This window comes from Fusarium phalaenopsidis, assembly GCF_050370095.1.
Source record: "Fusarium phalaenopsidis strain FUZ10S chromosome Unknown contig_32308, whole genome shotgun sequence".
Classification (NCBI taxonomy): Eukaryota; Fungi; Ascomycota; class Sordariomycetes; order Hypocreales; family Nectriaceae; genus Fusarium; species Fusarium phalaenopsidis.
In genome coordinates, this window is record NW_028145402.1 from 306,096 (window position 1) to 329,498 (window position 23,403).

Consider the following 23,403-nt stretch of genomic DNA (forward strand, 5'->3'; position numbering starts at 1 on the left):
GAGAGGTTGCGCCGGGAAACAGGGTCTTTGATGCCACTGAATATCATGGTAGCTACCTCTCACCAAGAGGAAATATAGGGCGGAATACTTCCATGCCCTGCCTTGGCTGAGGCGCAAAAACATAAATCATCATTACAACCCCTGGATGAGGCCTGATCCGATATTGGCCGTTTCGCAAGCTGCTGTAGGACTGACGGTGAATGCATTTTGTTGACCCACCATCATCGCTGATGACCCCGAATAGGAAGGAATTTCTTGGTGAGTTGATTTCAATAGCTATAAAGCGAGCTGTACTTTCTACCAAACTTCCACTTGCACTTCAAGGTCGAGTCAACGCTCTTTCTGCTGTTCCATATCCTATACGTTGACACCTTATCTATCCCAACATGACGACGCAGACGCTTCCCGCTGACTCCGCCAACGGCTATGACTACCTGATTGTTGGTGGAGGAACGGCCGGCTGTGTGGTTGCGAGCCGACTATCCGCCTATCTACCAAGGAAACGCATCCTGCTTATCGAAGGCGGGCCTAGTGATGTCGGGGACAACCGTGTCTTGATCTTGAAAGATCGTATTCAGACCATTGGCACAGACCTCGACTATGGCTATACAAGCGTGCCTCAGCCAAATGGTTGGTACCCGCATGATATCAACCTTACCACACATACTGTAGATTGGCTAACCAGAGTCTGCGGTAACTAGGCAATAGTCACATCCTCCATTCGCGCGCCAAGGTGCTAGGAGGGTGCTCCAGCCATAACGACATGATTTCGTTCCGAACAACCGAGTACGACGCATTTCTCTGGCAGAAGCTTGGGTGCAAAGGCTGGACTTTTGATCTTTTCAATCGCCTTCTGGACAAGCTGCGGACTACCGTACGACTACCTCACCCTCGAGATCAGAACAAGATGTGCAACGATTGGATTGAGTCTGCGAGGGCTGCTCTGGGTGTCGACAAGGTTCAGGACTTCAACCACTTGATATCGTCAAAGGCAGGTCTCCAGGAAGGAGTCGGATGGTGCAATGTTTCGTATGACCCGGATACGGGCCATCGCAATAGCGCCAGCATTGCGTACTTGCATCCAACCTTTCGAGGGGACGAGAAGCGTCCGGGCTTGACAGTACTTACCGACGCTTGGGTTTCAAAGGTTCACCTTGAAGGAGATACCGCAACTAGCATTGATGTGACTCTCAAGTCGGGAGAGAAGCATACTTTGCGCGCCAAACAAGAAATCATCCTCTGTGCTGGTGCCATAGATACTCCTCGGCTACTCCTACTATCAGGAATTGGACCTCGGGAGCACCTAGAATCAGTCGGTATTCAGGTCACTAGCGACATTCCCGGTGTTGGAGAGAACCTGATGGACCACCCTTTGACAACAATGCTGTACGAGCTAAACCGTACGCCTCCCCCAAACACCGTTGCGAATTCTGACACTGCTCTGTTCCTACGATCCAAGCCCTTCAACCACAACGGAGACGATGGGCACATCCCCGATGTCATGGTCCACATTTTCACCATCCCCTTCGTTGACGACCTTCAGCGCCTTGGATACGAGATCCCAGAACCAGAGCGTTGCTTTCACTTTATGCCGTTGATTCCTCGCCCAAAATCAGTCGGGCGACTTTACCTCAAATCCAGCAATCCACACGAGAAGCCAGCTCTTGATTTCCAATACTTCACCGACAAGGACAGCTACGACTCTTCCATCCTCGTCGACGGCATCAAGGCATGCCGCAAGATAGCGGAGCAAGAGCCCTTCAAGTCCTGGATCAAGCGAGAGATCGCCCCGGGGCCACATCTCACCACAGATGCGCAACTAGACGAGTTTGCTCGTCGGGCCTCGGGAACCGTATACCACCCCGCATGTACAACAAAGATGGGTGACATCGAGACAGACCGCATGGCCGTGGTGGACACAGAGCTGAGAGTTCGCGGGATCAAGGGGCTGCGTGTTGCCGATGCGGGCGTATTCCCAACTATGCTCTCTGTAAACCCAATGCTAACGGTGCTTGCCGTGGGCGAACGTTGTGCTGAGCTCGTTGCACTTGACGCGGGCTGGAAGGAGGATATGCCAAAGCTATAGGGGAGCGGAGTCATCGTCATAGTCTTTGCCGTCGCTTTGTTTGTTGAGCCTCAAAGCTATTAACTGTAGGATAGTGTGAATTGCAGGTATTCGTGAGAGTTGGCTAAGTCAATAACCCTTCATCGTCAAATTCCTACGTGATTAGGTTGGCTCTACCAGCGCTCAAGAACGGTACCCAGCAATGTGACAACTTTTTGTCCAAGCCTCGTCGTTAAATAAAACGCATAGAGGGTAATATGCAACCGTATTTGCAAGTCAGGGTCTGTATTGCTCGGTTGTTCGGATGGACTCTGGTGATCCTACGAGTTGAAGGCTTGGATTTGGATCCCTGTTAGTATGTTGAAGAGTACCGACATTCATGAGGAAGCCCCACAGAAATAGAAGTACTCCTTAGCAGCCGCTTGTCCTCTCTGGAGCTCCACCAGCTTCACCGATCAAAGACATTCGCTTAATTACGTGCATGAAACTGCACGTGTGAAGCTGACATCAGGCGTCGATGGTTTTTCATCCGCGTTCTGCAACTTCCACGGTTCTCTCTACAATTTCTTTTCATTAACTCATCTGGTACATTGTGGTCTATCATTTGACAATGAGTCGCTGGCACGAAGCCAGCTGCGTCGAACCTGACGTTGAAGTCTTGCCGGACGAGACAATCCGCTGCCTTTCCTGTCATCAAACCCCTCATACGACTCAGCTCGTCGCAGAGAGGGCCACAGTCAGCTCGGTTCCTTCCGTGCCACCAGACAAACCTCTAGGACAGCTTAAGCTTTGGTGGCCGCGATCTGTCCCCTACTCGGTGTCGACACTGCCAGCAAGTGACGATGCAGGTACTGGCCAAGATGATATGGCTGTGGATCAGGCTTCGGAAGCGGCCTTAATGTCAGGGCCGTACTCGTTGACTCTTGGGCCAAACGAGCTCCGCCTCATCTGCATCGAAGCCGCCCCTTCTCCCAACTACCCTCTGCACCTAAGCCTGGAGGTCTACGACTTAGACAACTGTCCAGAATACGAAGCTGTGTCATACACATGGGCCGGCGAGGATGGCGACAGCACGCTCTCTAAGCCCATATACGTGGGCCCATTCTGGGACTGCTTGCTTCAGACAAAGAATTGCTGGGAAATGCTGCGCTGCGTACGGCCATGGCGCGGCATTCGGATGCTCTGGGTCGATGCCATCTGCATTAACCAGAATAACATCCCGGAACGAAGCAGCCAAGTTGCCAACATGGACCGTATCTACTCTTCTTGCAGCCGCGTTATTGTCTATCTGGGGCCTGACATGTCCCCTCCTCTCCATGGGAGACATGCTCGTCGCGGAAGGCTACACGAGCTGGAGACAGGTGTCATCAAGCCTGTATTCCCTGGTCAAGTACAGCAGCCCCAACCATATCGGCTTGAACACCTTCTCAGACGGCGGTACTTTTCCCGAATCTGGGTCATCCAGGAGTTGCTCCTGTCAAAGGGCGCCATCATACGGGTCGGCGACGTCGACTTCTGGGCCGATGCTTCCATGTCGAGCCGCCTCTCTTCGAGCATGCCAACTTGGACATGGGATCAGACACACGCTGCATGGGCACGGTACATATCGCAAGGGGCCTCAAGTATTGGGGATCTCAAGGAGCTGCTTCAGACCACGGCTCTCTCTCTGGCAACCGACCCCCGGGATCGAATTTTTGGGCTTCTTGGCATCATGCCTGAGTTATCGGTCTTGAGCGACCCGCCGATTTCGGATCCCAACACTCATCCCCTACAGCTTGGAGGCATACAAGCCGACTATACGCTTTCTTGTCAACACATTTTTATTGGACTGTTCGGATACTGCATTCTAAACCTACAGCGGCCAGATATCCTCTACCATGCGTCGTCCGTCTTCACGGTACCCGTCTACCCGTCATGGGCACCCAACTGGACCTCCCCAGAAACCTGGAGATTGCTGTTTCAATCACCAAAGGCTGATGATGAGCGGATACTCAGTCTGATTCGAGATAGAATACCCCCAGAGTCTGCAGATTTGTCAGACACATCAGAGTCCGAGGATGACGAAGATCCCGTTCGATTTCATGACCTTGAGGGCCCTGCTCATGTCTACGTTCAAGCAGAACGACGGTGGAATCAAAATGCTAGCATCGATACCTCTACCGGAGCATTGTCCATCAACTTGACACACTGCATGCCGCTACCCGGACCCCTTGAGAAAATTGAAGAGGCGAACGGCTTCTTCCTTTTCTCTCTTGACGCCGAACCGTGTGCCGTCTACCTGGTCTCACAACACAGACTTGATGAGCTCGTCACAGGCTCAGACGATGACCAGTTATTCATCCTCGACGCAGACGATGATTCCAAGATTTACCTAATTCTGCGGCCAAGCAATCGCCAGAATGCGTTCAAAATAGTTGCGGTTTGCCCATATGTCACGATCAGAACCCGTTGGACAGGTGCCCCAGGGGTAGCGCTCAAGGATCTGCAGTACAGCCTGTACGAGGCGTTGCCAGAAGTTCAACAGAAATTGGAGCAAGAATTGGATCTAGAGGAGGAGTTTGCACCCTTATGCTCCGGAGTGAAATCCTACCGTGACCTATTACCCACGTTGATAAAGCGGCACAGGGAAGGGCCAGAAGACGTCTGGGAACTTGCTAGTGCCATCTACGATGCTTGTGTGGAACGGATCGACCCAATGTTCTCACCACGGATCAGCGACGATGGCCATGTTGAAATAACCATATCCAGCTTGGATAAAGAGTTTCCCATCTACACGAGAAGGATCATCAACCATGATCACGGCCCCGACTTCAGGTACCGCATCAAAGGTGAAGAGGAGTGGAGAGATGTTCCCCTATCATTGACCACCTATAATAACATGATGCAATCTGGAGAGCAGCGGATCGAAGTCCAATTTGCAGAGATCACGGATCCCAGATACTTTAGGCCCGACGCTCATCAGATTTCTAGAGGTCTTTTCCGAGACCTGGACAGATTTGCCCAAGTGAGCAGGCATACAGGAGAAGACATGTTAACCATACTGATGAGAGAGCGGAGGGAGGAAGACAAGTTTGTAGGGCGTGAAAGTGCGAGTCTCCATTATCTCTTTTGGCACGATGATCCTTGGGACAAGCTACAGTTGGTCGGGAGCACGTTCATGGTCCACATACAATAGCTTCCGGCGTGAGATAGCCCGACTTGAAGAGTCCGAACAAGCGCCGTTTGGTTCACTCCCTCTAGTGTGTCATGACGACCTGTCTTGTAGACTTGGTGGTCATGATCTCGAGCCTTATCTTAAATGCCACGAGGCACATCATTTAGCTTGACGTCGAGCAAAGAAATCCAAGCTTCAATTTTTTCTTCCCTACTATCGACATGTATTCTGTATCAAATATTCATCAAGGCCGCTAATGTGTAACCATTCTATCCTCCCTCTCTAGGTAGACAATGACAATTTTAAGGGCTAGGAGAGGGCTCAACCGCCGTCTCTGGCTTCTTCCCGTACACAACATATCTTCGATTCTCTCATCAGTATTCTCGAATCCACAGTACATGGGGGCTAAACTTACACTGGAATATACGCATGGATCGAAGTGTCTCTGAGTTGCTTCCTGACCAGGGTACAGAATGCCAGGACCTCTTCAGGCTCCCAGCCGAGAAACCTCGTAAGCAAAGCAAGAAGCAAACCTTCAAGTCCGCTAGTCAAGTTCTCGCATGTCCAAGCTCCGATCTCTTTGTACTTCTTGTCCTTTGGCCAACGGTTGAGAGGCCACTTGAGCTTCTTCTCGACCACATCGACAAAGCCTGCCTTTTCGAGGTACTCTTTGTACTTGGGTGCAGTGTTGTTGGGACGTCCGGCCTTGTCGCTCGCTTCGACTAAGAGATGACCTAGTCGATACAGCTCCAGGCCCTCGTGCAGGGTGCCATCATCACAGGCGAGGGGGTTTGTCAGGTCCTGCATTTCCAAATAACCGCCGGGCTCCAGGTGCCTAAGCAAGCAAAATTCAGCAAAAAATGGATGTTGTTTGGGGGTAGTAGGAACTTACGCATATGCTTTGTGGACAAACTCTTGCATGTCGACGAAACATCCCGTCATGACACGAGACAAGACCAGGTCGAATTTCTGGGACCAAGTCCACTCTTTCTCCAGATCGTCGACCTCAAAGGTGCAGTTAGGAGGGACTCTGCCTCAGCTTAGCGCAAGCGACATGTTTGAGGGGCATGTAGCTTACAGCGAGGGTTGGATGGGGCTAAGATCAACACCGATTACCTATATTGGATTTTAGGGTTAGAATTAAGAGTCATTTTACGTTACTATCAGTCTTACCTCTGATTCAGGATGAAGGTCGGCTTAAGGGTGGAGTCAGCGTCGCATCTCGTGTGTCAAAACTTGAAGGGGCAACGCACCATACTCGACAGCCCAGATACCAGTTCCAGTGCCTACATCAAGAACACGCTTCGCCGGCTCGCTTATCTTGGGCGATAAGCCAAGCTCACCATCGAGGGTGAGGAGCCACACATTGTGTTGAATGTCTGGGTCGCCGTCAATTAGGTTCTCTAGGTGTCTATGCGGAGGATTGAGCTCACCAAGGCGATCATTTTCCCTATTGTCGTTGGGATAATTGTATTCTATGGCCCTCAGTTACAGGCACATCACCATCATTTTGTGTGAGGCACTTACTGCCGGAGCTCATAGAATGATAAGTCCTGCCGTTTTCCTCCTGGACTCTGAGCACGCTAGATCGGAGGGACGTAAGGCTCGAAGTATTGAGCTAGTCCCAGTCAGTCACCGTACCTAACAGCGAGGAGTGGGTTCATACAGTCGAGATAGCGGAGTCATCATCGTCAAAGGTATCAACGGCCTGTGGAGAGATCCATTAGCATGTCACCTAGAGTCTGGGAGATCCCTGCAAGCCCACCAAAGCCCCCTGTGGCTCTCCAACGGGGTCAGCCATGGCGTTAAATCGGGAACCAACAGCGCTAAATGCCGGAAACACACTACGAAGACGCAAGCAAATGAGGCGCGGAGAGATTGATCAAGAAACAATTGAGAATGCCTCAAATGCTCACGTACAGGCGTTAACCCCGCGTTTCCAGCACGTGATGACATGCATCTCTTTCTTCTTGGTAATGCCAATCGTATGACCTTATCCTTGTCTCCATTCCTTGTTGAATTGCAGCCGAGTGGCACTCTCCCTCCAATTGTCGCCAACACTGCGCCACATCCTTGGCGGTTATCATCAAGGTCACCTATAAGATTTATGAAGAGATAATGACAAGCCTTGGCTTACTTTAGGTTAAGTTATGTCTTTTTCTTATGAGAGTTATGATGATTTTTATTAATACATGTTAACTAATCGACAAACCACCAGAACGGTCTCCCTTGGCGACCAGAATACATCACTCCTCGGATTTGAAGGTCATATCGCCAATAGGGTTCCTCTTGATAGACATTACCTGATTGGTGACACCGATAGTCAGGCCCGTGGTGCAGCCATATTTGGTGACCACCAAAGGCGCTTCTTGCAAGGATGCGGATTGCGTTGACGGATCTCGCATGATGTGCTCGGCAATGGTTCCTTGGAGCTCAACAGTGTGCATTTGGTCGTCAAATTCTATATCGTAGTAGTCTGCTGGAGCGCATCCTTTGAGCTCTTCCGTTGCCTTCCAAGTGTCGTTTTTGGCTGCCATACCACAAAACACACAGTTCATGGGCTTTTGTATCACTGTTCCATGCATCTCCTGGTCGAGCTCGAATAAGGCCCAGTCTCTGCATCGTTTTTCGCCCGACGAAGATCGACCCTTACCAATCTTTGGTGCGTATGGGACGTGGTTGATGGTGAGGGCGTTGGGGCTCGGACACCTACCCTAAGCCTCAGTTCTTCCCCGGCCACCTTTTCGGCCACTAGTTCATTGAATTTTCGAATTGCCGACGCCCAGGGAAAGTCTCGGTTCTTTTCTATATTGCGCTCGGAGTGGCGAACGTCTTCCTCTACGTTCGTCCGCGCCCCTTCAAGGGTTTCAGTACCAGGCTGTAGGATTGCCCTTGGCGCGCCACTGGAATGTTCGAAGTCTTCGTTCTCATCTGATTCGGTAACGCGACATGGCGACAGGCAGAGGCCCTTAGTGGCTTCATGGTACGGCGAATCCAATGCGGCGATCGAGAGACCCAAGAACTCGGAGAAGAGTGCGTTTCACATTTCGGGTTGGTTGACGGGCGTTTTTGTAGTCTCTGAGCTCCAAGGTTGCATCGGGAGATCGTTGACTCCTTCATTTCAACTTGAACATCATGCATCCCGTGCCGTCGCAAAATCCCGCGGCATTTCAACACAACGTCTATGCCTGCATTCCAGGTGGTGGTGCTGGGCGAAACGGACACAAGAACCTTCACCGGATTGAGTGGTGGCTCGTCAAGGGTGCCTCTCACGTTCTGGTACCCGAGCCGCAGAATGTCAATCCCGACCTATTGTATTCTTTCGAGGGCCTCCAAAGTATCTCGTCGCAGTGGGCCAGCCGAATCATTCCAGAGAACCACAATCGGGTGCTTCTGACCGACGGGATCTCGTGTCTTGCCGCGGCTCCAGCCGAGGTCTGTTTGGTGACTCCATGGATCAGAGCTTGATCTTGCCACGAGCTTCGGCTTTCCTGGAAGCCCGGTGTAGTAGCATCGGACTTCTTCCTCGCTAAGTGGTCCATTCATCTTGGGCGGAAGACTTTTGCTGCGTCGGTGCACTCGAGCTCGGGATCGGGATCGGGATTGGAGCCGTCTGTGCCTTCGAATGGCTGCGACCGAGTCCACACCAGCGTTGATAAGGAACTTGACTGAGGGTGGGGAAGGGGTTGACTCGGCAGACGTTGTTTCCTGGTGGCGGCCAACGCTGGGCGGAGAACAGCAATGTTCAGTGGCCAGATGCTCGGGTTCGAGAAAGTGGGACGTGGTGACTATTTATCGTTAGTGGAATGACTGGAATCCCAACTGAGACAAAGTTTGGAATAAGGGTCATGAGCCACTGGGATGGCGAAAACGTACAGATGGTCGACGCAGAAAACAAGTTTATTCGTTGGGTTGAAGGTTGGATGGTCTATTGGGAAACCACAGTCAAAACGCAGTGGGCAGAGGTCTGGGCATGAAAAAATGGGAAAGAGAGAATCGACTCGACGGGGAAAGAGCTGAAGACATGCCACGGAGAGCAATGACATATACGAACAGGAAAACGGACAAAGCCAGTTCGTCGCGAGGGGATTAAAGCATACTAAGTCTAGTTCTAGGGGTTAAAAGTTCAAATTGACGGGATCCCAACATTGGAGATTAAGCAAATAGCTGAAGATAGTCTATTGAAGACATGATATTAGACTCGATGGGTCTAAAAATGGTCTAAGGATCCGTGGATGGAACACCAAACACCTCAGAGCACCTAATCTATGAAGGATAAAAAAGGAGGACATAAGCTTAGGTAAATGTGGTGGGATCAAGACCAGACGATGGCCAAAACAGCTACGTACCTTTTCCCTTGGACAAATCCAGATCGCAGACTGCATTACCAAGCTGATTGTTCCTATAAAATACATCATAATCCGACAATGCCCTCATTTGGACCCCGTTCACCATGCGAGACGTGCGTGCGACAGGCTGGAACACGGGGCAATTCGCTTTGACAGAAATAGCAAGAAAAAAAATCTCGATAGCGGCAGTTCATCCGAAATCTAAGACGCGATGCAACGGTCGCAACAAAGATGCGACGGACAAGGTCACCCCCTTGTTTTGAGTCGGCCGAGTAGCCGTTTGACAGGGGTTGTTCTCAACTCCCTAAGCGAAGGCCAACCTCCAACAATACAGTGCCGGACCTATCAACTCACGAGAACAACTTGGGAATATACCATCTGATCTAATTGTTGCATTGACATGTTGGCGCTTAAGCTTGTCTGTAAATAGACTTGGGGTGTTTGAGCTGGTTTGCCTGAAGCTCGTTCTCGGAGACGAGGTCGCATCTTGGTGATGGTGTCTCAGAGGCCTGGCAGGAGTCATCTCAATTAAACTATTAAAGAGAGATGAAATCCTGCTCAATGATGTTTCTCTTTCTTCATCCCAACACAATCATTTCATCCCATCTCATCTGTATTCGACATCTTCTCTTCCTCCCACAGCTGGACTGTACATATTGACTCAACAGCTGCGCTGTACAAATCAATACTCTTTTGACTTTACCCTTCAAACTCAACAAACAAAGAAACACTTCGAAAACCGCCAAAATGAAGTTCTCCACTGTCCTCCTCAGCTTCGCCGCCACCGCCTTCGCTGCTCCTCTCAGCAAGCGCGCCGTCTTCAGCACATCCACCTACAACGACCTTTCCATCAGCGGCGGCACTGCCGGAAACGCTGCCCAGGAGGCCCTTCAGAAGCTTGGTGGTCTTCCCAGTGATTTGACAACCGTCGAGAAATCGGACATCGATTTCCTCAACAGCGTCAACCAGATCGCCAACGGCGCTGAGAAGAACGCTTTCAACCCTGCCATCGACGCTGCTTCCGGCGAGGACGCCGACGCTCTCCAGGTGAGTAAACCACCCTCAATTTTGAAAGCATGATCTAACAGTTTGCAGCGCGGCAAGATCAAGAACAAGGTCCTGAAGCTCACCGCCACCATGCTCAAGCTTCAAATCCAGCAAGCCCAGGGCGAAGACGTGGCCGACGAGATGGAAACCGAGAACAAGAAGCTGCAGAACAACATTTCCCAGGACGAGGCGGCCGCCGGGCAAGCTTCGACTTTCTTGTCTTTTGACGCGACTACGGACTAAAAGAATGGAGGGCGTTAATACAAAGCTAGTAATGGATGGCTTGGTGGACAGGGAATCTTGAGTGCGGGATACTCGACCTGTTTCTTTATGAGTTTGAAGCTTTTGATAAGCGCAATAATAATACCCTTGCCTGATGTCACTTTATTGTTTTCACTTTTGCTCGTGAGCTGGCCTTGTTTTTGTGATGATGTGGAGTATGCATCGCGGTGCAGGGCGTCAGTATACCCTCGCCCGAGTATCACCAGCCGCCGTATTTTACATATGCCCAAAGGTACCTTAAGTTCCACGGCATCAGGACCCAATCAATTCAACCAAGGCATTCAATTCCGCTACAAATTTTTCTACTATTCAACCGGGCGCGAGCCAGGGATAGGCCCTGCTACCCAAGTGGCGACAAGGCACGAATGAGGCCAGCCTGACAGCAGCACGGCCGCGTCACGACCAAGTTTACTGCCAAATGGCCATGGATCAAGCCTGCATATTTACTCCAAAACATGGGATCCTACAGTTACGGGCCCCATTCTCGGCGTCAGCAATTGGGCGGCATTCAACGACGATAACCCCATGAACACGTCGTTGTGCAGCAAACCTGTGCCATTTGGCGCCCGACAGCCCTGCCTTCATAGTTGGGGAATTGGAATAAAAAGCCAGCCATTTCCACTACGCAATTGAGGACAGGTTCAAGTCAGCTAATTGCCAGCGACAGTAGCAGCCATGCCTTCGCCAAACAGTGGACAGGATTTGTTTCCCGCCTTGGAGACGCTCTCGAGGCTCATTGCACCTCACGTCAAGAGTAAGAGACGCTCAATTGAGCTCTGCCAATGTCGCTAACAGGGTGTTTTCAGGCGTAATCTTCCTCGCTCTCATCCTCAATCATTTCCCGCTTCTCCCGGACCTGTATACCTTGCTCACCTCGCAGACTTCGGCTCCACTTCTTCTCATCGCTGCATTGTACTTTGGTGGTGTCTGGGCGCTTCCAAGCGGTGATGGAGAAAACAGCAACAATACCTCTTGGGCTTCTCTTCTTGGACCCTTCTTTGCTCTTCAGACCGTCTCCAACAGAATCGGCACTTACTTCAAGAGTGAGTTTATTGACCTTTGGCACCCTCCCGTCTAATTGTGATGCAGTTGGTTCCTTGATCTCGCTGGGTTATTACTTGCCCATCTACTACAGCATCCCGTTCCCATTCCCGACCTGGGTTCGGTTTTTGTTCATGACCATCGTCGTCGCCGTCTGCACCGCTCTCTACCTTTTTGCCCCCGTCACCAAGATTTACGGCCCTCTTCGATTCTGCTATCTCGAGCACGCGCAGACTTACTGGATCCTCCTCAATTGGTGGTCACTGACGGCCGTCTTCATCTTCTTTTCGCCCACCCTCCTCCCATTCTTCGGCTTCGGTCTCGTCGGAGTGTCTGTCGGCACTTGGGTCTACATTTACTACGCGTACCAGGAGCAGCTTCGCACCATCTCGAACCAGGTCACGCAGGAAATCTCCCGAGCCAAGGTTTCGGCTGCTGCAGCCCAGCAATATGGTGTCTCAGCCAGACAGTATGAACAAGAGATGCTAACCGCTGCCGCTTCTGCCCGACGTGATGCCGTTCTCGCAAACACGGTTAGACTCTCCGATTTTTTCGACGTCGCATCTCGCGCTTGGTCTGCCCTGGGAGAGACGACCGCTCCTGCTGAGGATGCCATCATCAAGGCGCACCGACTTGTTGATGCCGCGAGTGCTTGTGAAGAAGCCGAGAAGCCTGACGGCCAAAAGAAGGGAGATGCCCAGACTGAGAGACTGGCCCGATATCTTCGACAGACAGCCGAGAGTGCCCAAGAAAGAGCTAGAGAGGCCGTTGCACTCCTCCGAGCCGCCCAATCCGCTGTCCGAGCATCCGAGAACGCAACCCGACAAGACGCAGTAGCTCGAAGGAATGCTGAGTACAGCGCCGAACACGCCGCCGGAACCGCCAAGACTATCAGTGAAAAGATTGCAGGTCTCCCAGACCCTGAGCTCGCTGCCGCAAAAGGCGCCGAGGACGTCACGAGGCTGGGTGAGCAGGCCAACGCGGCAGCCTTGAACGGAGAGCTCAAGACGGCCCGTGAGTTGGTCGAGTCGGCCAAGACTGCTGCTGATGGCGTTGAGACGTCGACTCAGACGGTTCGCGATGGACTCGAGTCTGTGCAGAAGAGTCTGCAGCAGTGGTTGCAGAGCAGCCGAAAGGGCATGTAAACTAGTATGTCCGATTATTGCTTCAGGTGCTGTGAGGTTTTATGGAAGTTCATCTTCCCTACGACTGTCATTAATACCTGGAAGAAAAGTGTACACAAGTCTTTGTGTTGTGGAGAGTATCGGGGCTGGTAACAACCAGTGTATAAGAAGTCGTGTATGAGAGTATAGCGTTTACGAGACTATGACTATATTGAATCATTTGAATCCCATAACTCTCCCATCTAATCATAATACCTGGCTTTGACTCCCTTGATGATCTCCTGCTCGGATACCTCGCTCCTCGCCTTCTCGCCTCTGTCCACCCCAGCCTTGACCCTCGCCTTGACCCATTCTCCTGCCGTGATGCCTGCTCCCAACTGCGAACTCTCATCGGGCTTGTAGCCCAGCCTCTCCAAGACAAGACTTTCCACTGGCTTGAGTTCGAGGTCATTTTCGGGTCTCACAAAGTACAAAACACCGAGACGGGTGATCCCAGCCTGGTCGGGAGGGGGCGCCACGACACGATGAACTGAACTCTTCAAGAAACCATTCGTCAAGAACTGGAGAGCATCGGCCACGTTTACGGTGATACTTCCATCGTACGGCTTCACCCACTTCCAGTTACCGTCTGGGGTTCGGACCTGCAACGCCGCGACGGGTTGGCGAAAAAGAAGTGTTAGGCTTCCATAGTCAGTGTGGCCTTTGACCCAGACGTTATCAAGCTTGGCGTTGATGTCGGCATCTCGAGGATGATACTTCATGTAGCGAAGGTGACAGTCCGAGACGGCTTCATCATAGCGGTGAGATTTGGTGAAGTGGTCCTCTGGTAGCTCCAAGATGATGGAGAAGAGGGTGAGTAATTTGAGAGCAATGTTGGAATGAATGTGACGAGCGAATCGCTCAATCTCTGGCTTGTTTGCATTAATAATGTCGGGCTGCGGCCGCTCAAGCTCTGGGATGAACTTGGGAACGTTATAAATCTCTGTGTTGTCAAAGATCCCCGGTTTGATCTCCTGGTCTTTGTTAGCGAGTTTATATTAGTGGGGGGCACGCCAACTCACACGCAGACCCAAAGGCTTGTAACCATTGTAGCCGCCGTTGGCTAGATCGGCACGGTACTTGAGCTTCTCCTCGGTAGACAGCTCGAAAAAAGACTTGCCAATTGCAAACTGGCGATCAACCTCCTCCTGAGAGAGACCGAAATTGACAATGTAGAAGAAGCCAATGTTTTGGATGGCGTCAAATAGTTGCTTCGCCAGGGCCTCCTTGCCTTCGGGTTGGTCAAACCTGGAGAGATCCAGTGTGACCAGGTCTGCCCAATCAACTAAAAACTAATTAGCTTGAGAGCTCACAGTTGTCGAAATCTAACTCACGATCATACTTAGTCTCGTCGACCTGCTTGTATGCTGGCAGAGCAGTATGCTCGCCTGAGTGGGCAACTGCTGCGGCCATGATGAATATGACAGCTTTGATTTCAGGTTATCGGATAGTCAGCTTTTGCAACGCAATCACAGAGAAGAGGTTCAGTTGTTAATGCAAAGTCTAACTGCCCTCCTTTATTAATGACGCTCCGATCCAACGCTGGATCTCATATTCGGCCGGATAAACGCATCGGGATCTCGCCATCCGTAACCCCAATTGCGTAGGCCTCTCCAAGCAACTGTGTAGTATTCAGTCTATCTGATCTGCATTTCTCATGCAATGTCCTTGCAAGGGCTCTTGCATCATCAGGCAATCCTCTCATTGGCCATCCGTTACTCTTCAGTCAACCGTCCTTTCAAGAGATACTCTCCAATCACGGCGATCCCGCCATTCTCTCCTCTATCCTTCACCACCCCCTCCATAGCCATTGTCAAGTTCTTCAAAAACCCATCGTCCATCCCATCATCACGACAAGCCTCCAGAATATTCCTCAACGCCTGTGCTTGCATCCCGATCGGATTTCCCAGGTTATCGTCCCACGCCTTGTCATCCCAAGACCGAGCAATAAGTCCATTGTACGGTATCAATGCACCCAAGAACGGGTTCAGACTGCCTGACACAACAGGTTCAAGCTTCTCGTTGGATGTTGTGTGACCCTTTTTGAGGAGTGCCATAGCGACAAACATTCCGCTAAACATGCCATACATTGATGACAGAGCAGCCAGGTCATATCGAGCAGCAGCATCTATAGCTTCGCCGAGATACTCCGGCCTTCCGATGGGTTCAAGGAGCGAGGCGATGGGCTCGAATGCTTCGGGGGTTTGTCCACTTGCGACAAAAAATGGCTGGGGCCCACCGATCATTTGAGGTGTTACCATGACCGCCCCGTCAAAGTAGTGTTTGGCAGAGTAGGAGGCGGCCCAAGCTGCCATTTCTCGTGCTTGTTTCGGCGTACCGTTGGTCAGGTTGACAATGGTCTTTCCCTCAAGAGCAGAGGTCGGAATCTCAGCCAGTCCAGTCTTGATGCTGGAGTAGTCGAGGAGGCAGATGACGATGATGCTGTTCCTGGAGATGGCACTCTGGACATCCACTTCAAGGACAGCTCCGGCCTCAACAGCGGCTCTGACCTGAGGTCGATCTGCAGTGCGGTTCCAGATTGTCACTTCGTTAGAAGCCTTCAGAAGAGCTTGTACGAGGGCGGACCCCATATTCCCGAGGCCGAGAAAAGTGAGAGCTTGAGGAGTAGCCATTTCAAATGTTGCAAGTGCAATAAGTGATGAGTGCTGAGTTTTCGTTGTTGAAGATCTTGATGTTTGTTGATTGAAGACTATTACGGAAAACTTGTCGGCTCTTTATACCACAGTTCAGGCAGTGGATATCTTCACATTGCGGCTTCATCTCTGTTTGAGCTACGCAAACTGATGCCTAACAGGCGGCTCACGATGCTTGAGGGTCGGGTAATCTATCTAAGTTGTGACTCACGCCGAGTAAATAAGCTGGCATGGATCAATTGAATTTTTGGCTGCTCTCGGATGAATCCAAGGCCATGAGGGGAGATTGAAGCTTAGAAATCAAGAGGGGAGATGTTGGATTGATCAGCATCCACACCGAAACCACAGGTAAGCTTAAATTCCCGGTCGACCAAACCTGAGTAGGAAAAGACAGGTCAGTATACCGCTGGTGTCATGCAGCAATATGATGCTTAATACCTCGGTACCTGTTGAAGAGCATCTTTCACTTTTGCCGCTAGCATAGCAGTTTAGTGTGTTCAACAGCTGGGCAAGTGTGGGCTGCGGGACACTTCACTTCGGGGTTCAATGAATCAATTGTGTCCAAGGATTGCCCATAGCATGGAGTGACAACGCAAGTAATGCGAGTTATGCATGGGTGCTGCCGTCGTCGTTGGTTCAACCCAGGTACTGCGCCTCACCAAGATTTTCAGCCTCAACCATCCAAACTCTCCAACATCTTCCTCCCAACAACCGGCTATGGCATCGTGTCGCAAAGCATTGGCGCGACTCCCCTTCGCAGTATCAAGAAAAAATTTGCCCTCAATCCCATCTCTCCCTGCCCATCTTCTTGCCGCCAGAGCGCTGTCATGGACACTCAGCGGCCTCGGCTCAAGCCTGGCCCTGTTTTCAACAGCACGTCCGCGATCGGACCCCCGAACGTTTCCCACTTAAGGGTTTGATGTGATCGACAAAGACCAACCCATCGAAGAAGAGGCCATGCCAGAGTACAATCCCGATCACTTTTACCCAGTGCGCTTGGGCGAGGTCTTCAATGACAGGTTCCAGACAGTGGCCAAACTAGGCTACGGTTCCTCCTCAACCATCTGGCTTGCACGCGACCTTGAGTGAGTGCCTCGTGAAACAGTGTGACATGTCTGACAATCAAGGACAGACATCATCAGTATGTGGCCCTCAAAGTCTACATCCACAATTCGGTCCAGCACCGTGAGCTACCATTCTATGAGCACCTGAACAAACTCCTCCCCAGCAAACACGTGGGAGCCGAAAACGTCAGGAAGCTTTTGGCCACCTTCCAAGTCTCTAGTCCTCATGGAAACCACATCATTCTAGCTCTTCAGGTCTCTCAAATGAGTCTCCATGATATGGACACTGTGTTTATGGAAGGTCGTGGCTTTGAAGAGGACTTCGTCAAAAGCGCCATCAAGGAGCTTCTCCAGGCCGTTGATTTCCTTCATACAGGGGCCCAGGCTGTTCATACTGGTATGCAATCCGCTTTCTCCTCCTCCTTTTCTTCTCCCTACTCTGAATGCTATTGACTACCTGAGCCATTAGACATCCATCCTGGCAATCTCCTCCTTGGTCTAGAGGATAATTCCCTCTTCAAGAAGCTCGAAGACAATGAATTTTCAAATCCCGTTCCTCGCAAGGAACTACCAGACCGAAGCATTTACTTTTCCCGTCTAATGAAGCCCAAGGTTGGGCCGCTTCTCCTCTCCGACTTTGGAGAAGTCAGGCTCGGTGCAGGACCTCACGCTGGTGATATCATGCCTATCATGTACAGGGCCCCAGAAACTCTTCTATATATTCAATGGAGTTATCCCGTCGACATATGGAGTGTTGGGCTTACAGTCAGTTTACCACCTTACCCTGTTTCCCGATTTCGCAAACTTATTCTTACTAGGCGTGGGATCTTCTCGAGGGACGGACTCTCTTTCGCGCCCGGAAAGAAGGCGGGAGCTTTTCCGATGGTGTTCACCTGTCCGAACTCATTGCTGCTCTGGGCCCCCCGCCTGCCGAGCTACTCAACCGGCATCGCGAGAGAGCGCTCGAGTATTGGTATGAAAATTGTATGTCTGTCGATATCAACTTGCCGTGTAAGATCACTAACTCTGCTTTCTCGTGTAGGTAAATGGGATGAGTTTGTTCCCATTCCAAAGGAAAAGACCTTGGAAGCGGCTGAAACCAAGCTGAAGGACAAAACCAAGTTCCTTGCGTTTATGAGAAGAGCTCTTGCGTGGGATCCTAACGATCGTCCGACAGCAAAGGAACTACTGCAGGATCCGTGGCTATCAAGCTAGACTTTTTGGGCGGTTACGGCGCTTGCTTGACGGTGTTACTCGTATTGTTTGTATGAGTACCTGCGTAGAAATAGTATTCTACAGAGCATGTCTCCTGGGTATCCCGGGACTACATGTTGGGATTATTTGCAGTGCGTAGGAAAGCGGCCTAGATACCCTACATCTCTCAATATGAGGAGTTAAGATTATCATAGTGACTGTTCAGGATTGTATGAATGCGCAAAGTCAAATCCACTGGCGTTCAAACTCCTATTCCCTTTTCCTCTCGCTTGGCGTTCTGGCTCAATTATCCCATGGAGGGCCAGGCTTCAACTACAACAAAGAACACATTGTTTCCGCTCACCCGTGCGTCGATGCCGTACAATTTTTCCACTTTTATATGCACGATTGATGACCCCTAGTTAAGAATAGCCAATCTTGTATAATTCTATTAAGCAAGTTACTCTAAAAGCGCATCTAAACTAGCAATCTATGTATTCCCCGCTGCGAGCTATTCACAGACGGCTGGTGAAGGAGCGGATGTTCTTGAAGGCACCCTCCTCAAAGATGTCTGCATGATCAGCCTTGATCATGTCGGAAGCCTGGACCATGTGTTAGTATGATGTTTAGAAACAGAATTATTTGTTCTTACCTTTTCTCCAATCATGTAGACAGAGTTTTGGATACGGCAATCGGGGATGACCGGGATGACGGAAGCATCAACGACACGGAGGTTCTTGACGCCGTGGACGCGAAGACGGGAATCGACAACACCCTGCTGGATGCTCTTGGAAAGACGAGCAGTACCACAAGGGTCTGTGAAATGAGTTAGCGGTGTTTCATATGCTTGCACGAGGTATACTCACGGAAACCAGTCTGGCTACGGTCGAGAACAGCCCTCTTCATCTCGGCGTCCGACTCGAGGGGCATGCGCCAAGGATACTCGCCGACAACGACATCCTTGAAGCCCGCGCCGGTAGTGAGGACATCGTAGGTCCAGCGGACACCCTCTCGCATGGCCAGAATATCCAGATCATTGCCAAAGAAGTTGAGGTTGATGTTGGGCTGGACCAGAGGATCAGCGCTGTTCAGAGTGACCTCACCCTCGGACAGCGGGCGCAGCAGGTCAACAATGACAGTCATGTAGTTGCCCTGCTCCGGAAGAGGGTAGTGCCACTGGAAGGCGGTGCTGAACATGCCGACAAAGTCAAGCTCGAAGTGAGGCTGACCAGCAGGACCAAAGGGGTCGAGACCACCGTTGGCAGCCTTGGCCTCGCGGTAAGCCTGGTGCTTCTCGAGGCGCTCATCAATTCGAGGGAAGCCAACAAGCTCAAGAAGGCCAGAGCCGATGGGACCAGTCTTGTCGCGCTTATACTGAGCGACAGCAGCGCTGTTGACGGTGCCGTCACGGAGGATATAATCCTCCATGCCATAGCCGTCCTTGACCTGGAGGACGAAGGGAACAATGGGGTGGTCCAGGAGATGCTGGCCAACATGGGGAGAGTCAACCTTGACATCAACGCCGTTCTTGGCCAGTTCCTTGGCGGGGCCAACACCGGAGAGCATCAGAAGCTTGGGGGTCTCGAAAACACCCTGAGACACAATAACCTCGCGGCTAGCGTAGACGCTGAGCTCGTTGTTGTTGGCAGGGTTGATGACGGTAACACCAAGACAGGCATTGGTGCGAGGGTCAATGATCAACTCCTTGGACTGAACTCCGTAGAGGATGCTGACGTTGGGCTTGTTCTTGAGGTACAGGAAGCTGCCCTGACGCTGACCGCCGTGGATGGTATCGACACAGTGGGTCAGGCCACGCATCTCACCGTCGTAAATGTTCTCGGTGAGGACCTCGCCCTTGGAGACCCAGGCCTGAGTCAAAGCGTCTCGCCAGGGCTGCATCTCCGGGACCAAATCAGCGTGAGCAATCTGGATGGGGCCACCGGTGCCAATCTTCTTCAGCTCGGTAGGGTAGAGCTTCTCCTCATCGTGATAGGTTGCACACTTGCGGAGGTAATCGACACAGCCGTCCCAGTTCCACTCAGGTCCACCAAACTCCTCCCAGTCGTCGAAAGTAGGCTTAGAGCCGGGAATCCAGGTGAAGTAGTTGGCGCAAGACGATCCACCAAGAGCCTTGCCACGAGTGTTAGGCTTCTCAATTCGCTCGTAGTCATCGCGCTTGATCATTGTCGACTTATACGCCCAGTCATGCTTGCTGCCGCGCAGGTTGAAGGCCTGAGAGGGAGTGGTGATCTCGGGAACCTGGTGGGGGTTGGGGATACCAGCCTCGACGACCAGGATGCGGACGTTGGGGTTTTCGGCGAGGCGACCAGCAACAGCGTTGCCAGCGGTGCCGCCACCAACGATGATGAAGTCGTACTCGTTTCCGTTGGCGACGAAAGCCATGATTGGATGTCTATCAAAATGTGGTGGAAGAGGTTGTGGGAGGTGATGAAGTTGTAAGAGTGGTGAAGTTGTGAGAGTAGTTGAGTTGTAGTAGTAAAGTTGTAGTAGTGATGATGTTGTCGAAGCTTAGAAGCTGTGGATGAGGCCAAGTTGAAAGAGACAGGCGATGCGAGATACTATATACTTGAGATGTCACCGATGTCATTCTTTGCAGAGTTGAATCTCAAATTTCTCAACTCAATTCAGTCGCCGTGGAGTTGCGGCACGCAATTCGGCATCTCATCCGTTGAACCCTAGTCGGTTCAAACTATCTGTCATGGTGTTTTCGACTTGCACAGCAGCGAAAAGACTCACCGAGCCAACTCCGAGCTTTCATCCCGGCAAGAAATTCTTTAGTCGGGTCATCGGCATCTGTACGTACCGACCTTAATGGAGCTTGTGACGTCAGGGCAGACGAAAAGAGTAGTACTACGAAGGGTCCAGTAGTACTTTATTGTGGGTATCTAGGCTATCTTATTGGACGGGTAGTACTGCTAATGCCAGCCATGGCGCGCCGGCCTACCCGTCAATTCCACACAACTCCGGACTGACAGTGCCGGCCTGTACTGTAGAAGAGTTCCAGAAGCCCTTCTGCCATTCAATGTGGCAGTTATCTGAGCCGCGAAAGCGAAAAACTCTTGGCTTATCGTATCTTGCCGAACTCCGGGTGGCCCATTATCTGCTGCGCAAGCTGAAGCGTCTCGTTCGCGGTTAGCTCGGCATTCAACCCTGGATTGTCCTGTCAGCATGAAACCTTTATTCGCTATTGGCCTGAGAAGGGTTCAACGAACACACGAACAATCATTTTTCAAAGTATAACAGCTTCCAATATCAGCCTCGGAGTCTTTGCCAGAATAACTTCCCTATCATTTTAAGACCACGAGCATACAAACCTTTGGTTTGCAAACAGTTCTTCTAAATCTTCAATTTATCAGTTAGACATAACCACCATGCCAAGGCCTGTGTATACCTTGGCTGAAGGTGCGTGCAACATCTCCTCAAATACTCAGTTTCTAACTCCCTTCAAGGCCAGCCAGTTCGAGATCCCTCCGTCAGCACCACTCTACCAATTTTTGGTGGCGGCGGCATCACCACTTTGGGAGACACCCTTCTCCTCGAGACGCTGGCGCATTTCAGCCGGGAGCGCATCCCAGAGAGGTACGCGAACGATACTTTTGTCTCTTGGTCTATCTAACGCCCTATAGAGTCGTGCATGCCAAGGCGTCGGGCGCCTGGGGCGAATTCGAAGTCACCAACAAGGACATTGCTCAGCTGACTTGCGCCAAATTCCTTGACACCGTCGGCAAGAAGACTCCAGTTCTCTTCCGCCTCAGCACCACTGGTGGCGAGAAGGGCAGTGCGGACACCGTTCGCGATGTGCGAGGCTTCTCTGTCAAGTTCTACACAGAAGAGGGTAACTATGACATTGTTGGAAACCATATCGTGTGTTTGATCTCCTCCCCTGCTGCATTCACCCTATTCTAATCTGCAAAGCCTGTGTTCTTCATCCGCGACCCGATGCGCTTTCCATCACTCAACCGCAGCCATAAGAAGCACCCCGCTACTAACAGGGCGGATGCAACCATGGTGAGTGTTTCTCTAGATCTTCTTATTCTCAATCGATCTAATTATTATTCCCAGTTCTGGGACTTCCACGTCAACCAACCCGAAAGTGTCCACGCCTTGATGCACCTCTTTGGCACCCGCGGTCTCCCAGACTCAATCCGTCGCGTCACTGGCTTTGGAGTCCATACCTTTAAACTGGTGGACAGTCAAGGGCGCTTCCGATACTGCAAGTTTCATTTCCGTCCTGAAGGCGGCCAAACCCATTTTGCTTCCGCCGAGGAGGCTGAGAGGGAGGCCGGCGCCAACCCCGACCATCACAATCAAGATCTCTGGGAAGCCATTGCTCGTGGGGAATACCCCGTCTGGAAACTATACGTTCAGATCATGGAACCTGAGCAAGCTGAAACTTTTGGCCGAGCTTTGTTCGATATTACCAAGGTCTGGTCACACAAGGACTTTCCCTTGATCGAAGTTGGCAAAATGACGCTGAATAAGAACGTGAGATATAATCCCTCAAGGAGGAAAGATACCTGCTGACACTGACTGCTAGCCTGATAACTGGTTCGCCGACATTGAACAAGCCGCATTTTCCCCCTCCAACATGGTTCCAGGTATCGCCATGACGCCAGACCCCAGTAAGAATTGCCCCTGCCCCTTCGGCCAACAGACATCTCACCATCCGCAGTGCTACAAGCTAGAATGTTCGCATATCCCGACGCTCAGAGGTATCGCCTCGGAGTCAACTATACCCAGCTGCCCTCCAACCGTCCCATCGCCCCCGTCTACGCACCGTACGAACGCGACGGCATCACCGTCACCAAGAACTATGGCGGAGATCCAAACTATGTCCGAAGCACCCTAAGCCCCGGAATATCCTCCACAGCCATGACCCAGATATCACACCATGAGCGGGTGTCACCCACTGCGGTCCTCGGCTTGAACGAGATTCCCGTCGATGAACAAGACTATGTTCAACCCCGAGAGCTGTGGAGGAGAGTGTTTGACGAAAAGGAGAGGGCCCAATGGATTGAGACAGTCACCGGTGCCCTTCAGGGCGTGCCAGCTCCGTTGAGGCAGGCTGTTGTCGAAATGTTTTCCAAGGTTGATCCCGTGATTGGACAACGGATGATGGCCAAGTTCAAGGAGAACGCCACTCACTTGTAGATCCTTTTAGATATAGAAGACCATGGAAGGGGGCGATAATTAATAGATTTGTTATTCTACCTAAACGACCCAACGGCCAATTGGCATCACCTATTAAAGCATCCGTATCCGGGTATACTGAAGATTCATAGAATACCAGAAGTCAACTATTGTGTCTACCAGGCCAAGGTCTTTCGGGGTTCCACATCCAATGAGACATTATCTGCGATCCCCGAAAG

General features: G+C 51.3%; 11 protein-coding genes across 11 annotated transcripts; 6 read left to right on the forward strand and 5 right to left on the reverse strand.

Annotated features, from left to right (window-relative positions):
* Positions 1–386: 386 nt before the first annotated feature.
* On the forward strand, positions 387–2,086 carry LRP88_11462 (GMC family oxidoreductase; the record flags this gene model as incomplete). Its single annotated transcript, XM_083247888.1, has 2 exons — positions 387–630; positions 702–2,086. The coding sequence occupies 2 exons, from the start codon at positions 387–389 to the stop codon at positions 2,084–2,086; spliced, it is 1,629 nt and encodes a 542-aa protein (XP_083096395.1).
* A 589-nt stretch (positions 2,087–2,675) lies between these two features.
* Positions 2,676–5,240, forward strand: LRP88_11463 (HET domain-containing protein; the record flags this gene model as incomplete). Its single annotated transcript, XM_083247889.1, has 1 exon — positions 2,676–5,240. One exon carries the CDS (start codon positions 2,676–2,678, stop codon positions 5,238–5,240), a length of 2,565 nt encoding a protein of 854 aa, XP_083096396.1.
* A 390-nt stretch (positions 5,241–5,630) lies between these two features.
* On the reverse strand, positions 5,631–6,140 carry LRP88_11464 (uncharacterized protein; the record flags this gene model as incomplete). Its single annotated transcript, XM_083247890.1, has 2 exons — positions 5,631–6,054; positions 6,112–6,140. 2 exons carry the CDS (start codon positions 6,138–6,140, stop codon positions 5,631–5,633), a joined length of 453 nt encoding a protein of 150 aa, XP_083096397.1.
* A 97-nt stretch (positions 6,141–6,237) lies between these two features.
* On the reverse strand, positions 6,238–7,756 carry LRP88_11465 (uncharacterized protein; the record flags this gene model as incomplete). Its single annotated transcript, XM_083247891.1, has 7 exons — positions 6,238–6,247; positions 6,298–6,335; positions 6,393–6,415; positions 6,473–6,598; positions 6,747–6,837; positions 6,886–6,927; positions 7,523–7,756. 7 exons carry the CDS (start codon positions 7,754–7,756, stop codon positions 6,238–6,240), a joined length of 564 nt encoding a protein of 187 aa, XP_083096398.1.
* A 2,559-nt stretch (positions 7,757–10,315) lies between these two features.
* On the forward strand, positions 10,316–10,858 carry LRP88_11466 (uncharacterized protein; the record flags this gene model as incomplete). Its single annotated transcript, XM_083247892.1, has 2 exons — positions 10,316–10,615; positions 10,664–10,858. The coding sequence occupies 2 exons, from the start codon at positions 10,316–10,318 to the stop codon at positions 10,856–10,858; spliced, it is 495 nt and encodes a 164-aa protein (XP_083096399.1).
* A 714-nt stretch (positions 10,859–11,572) lies between these two features.
* Positions 11,573–13,083, forward strand: LRP88_11467 (uncharacterized protein; the record flags this gene model as incomplete). Its single annotated transcript, XM_083247893.1, has 3 exons — positions 11,573–11,651; positions 11,704–11,841; positions 11,987–13,083. The coding sequence occupies 3 exons, from the start codon at positions 11,573–11,575 to the stop codon at positions 13,081–13,083; spliced, it is 1,314 nt and encodes a 437-aa protein (XP_083096400.1).
* Positions 13,084–13,304: 221 nt separating this feature from the next.
* On the reverse strand, positions 13,305–14,514 carry LRP88_11468 (uncharacterized protein; the record flags this gene model as incomplete). Its single annotated transcript, XM_083247894.1, has 3 exons — positions 13,305–14,075; positions 14,124–14,386; positions 14,436–14,514. 3 exons carry the CDS (start codon positions 14,512–14,514, stop codon positions 13,305–13,307), a joined length of 1,113 nt encoding a protein of 370 aa, XP_083096401.1.
* A 302-nt stretch (positions 14,515–14,816) lies between these two features.
* LRP88_11469 (uncharacterized protein) lies at positions 14,817–15,692 on the reverse strand (the record flags this gene model as incomplete). Its single annotated transcript, XM_083247895.1, has 1 exon — positions 14,817–15,692. One exon carries the CDS (start codon positions 15,690–15,692, stop codon positions 14,817–14,819), a length of 876 nt encoding a protein of 291 aa, XP_083096402.1.
* Positions 15,693–16,712: 1,020 nt separating this feature from the next.
* LRP88_11470 (kinase-like domain-containing protein) lies at positions 16,713–18,034 on the forward strand (the record flags this gene model as incomplete). The annotated part of the gene is made up of 5 exons (XM_083247896.1): positions 16,713–16,840; positions 16,888–17,216; positions 17,289–17,584; positions 17,638–17,803; positions 17,862–18,034. The coding sequence occupies 5 exons, from the start codon at positions 16,713–16,715 to the stop codon at positions 18,032–18,034; spliced, it is 1,092 nt and encodes a 363-aa protein (XP_083096403.1).
* Positions 18,035–18,528: 494 nt separating this feature from the next.
* Positions 18,529–20,416, reverse strand: LRP88_11471 (GMC family oxidoreductase; the record flags this gene model as incomplete). The annotated part of the gene is made up of 3 exons (XM_083247897.1): positions 18,529–18,615; positions 18,666–18,829; positions 18,880–20,416. The coding sequence occupies 3 exons, from the start codon at positions 20,414–20,416 to the stop codon at positions 18,529–18,531; spliced, it is 1,788 nt and encodes a 595-aa protein (XP_083096404.1).
* Positions 20,417–21,405: 989 nt separating this feature from the next.
* On the forward strand, positions 21,406–23,185 carry LRP88_11472 (catalase P1; the record flags this gene model as incomplete). The annotated part of the gene is made up of 7 exons (XM_083247898.1): positions 21,406–21,436; positions 21,484–21,613; positions 21,661–21,898; positions 21,950–22,042; positions 22,097–22,519; positions 22,572–22,656; positions 22,707–23,185. The coding sequence occupies 7 exons, from the start codon at positions 21,406–21,408 to the stop codon at positions 23,183–23,185; spliced, it is 1,479 nt and encodes a 492-aa protein (XP_083096405.1).
* Between the last annotated feature and the right edge of the window lie 218 nt (positions 23,186–23,403).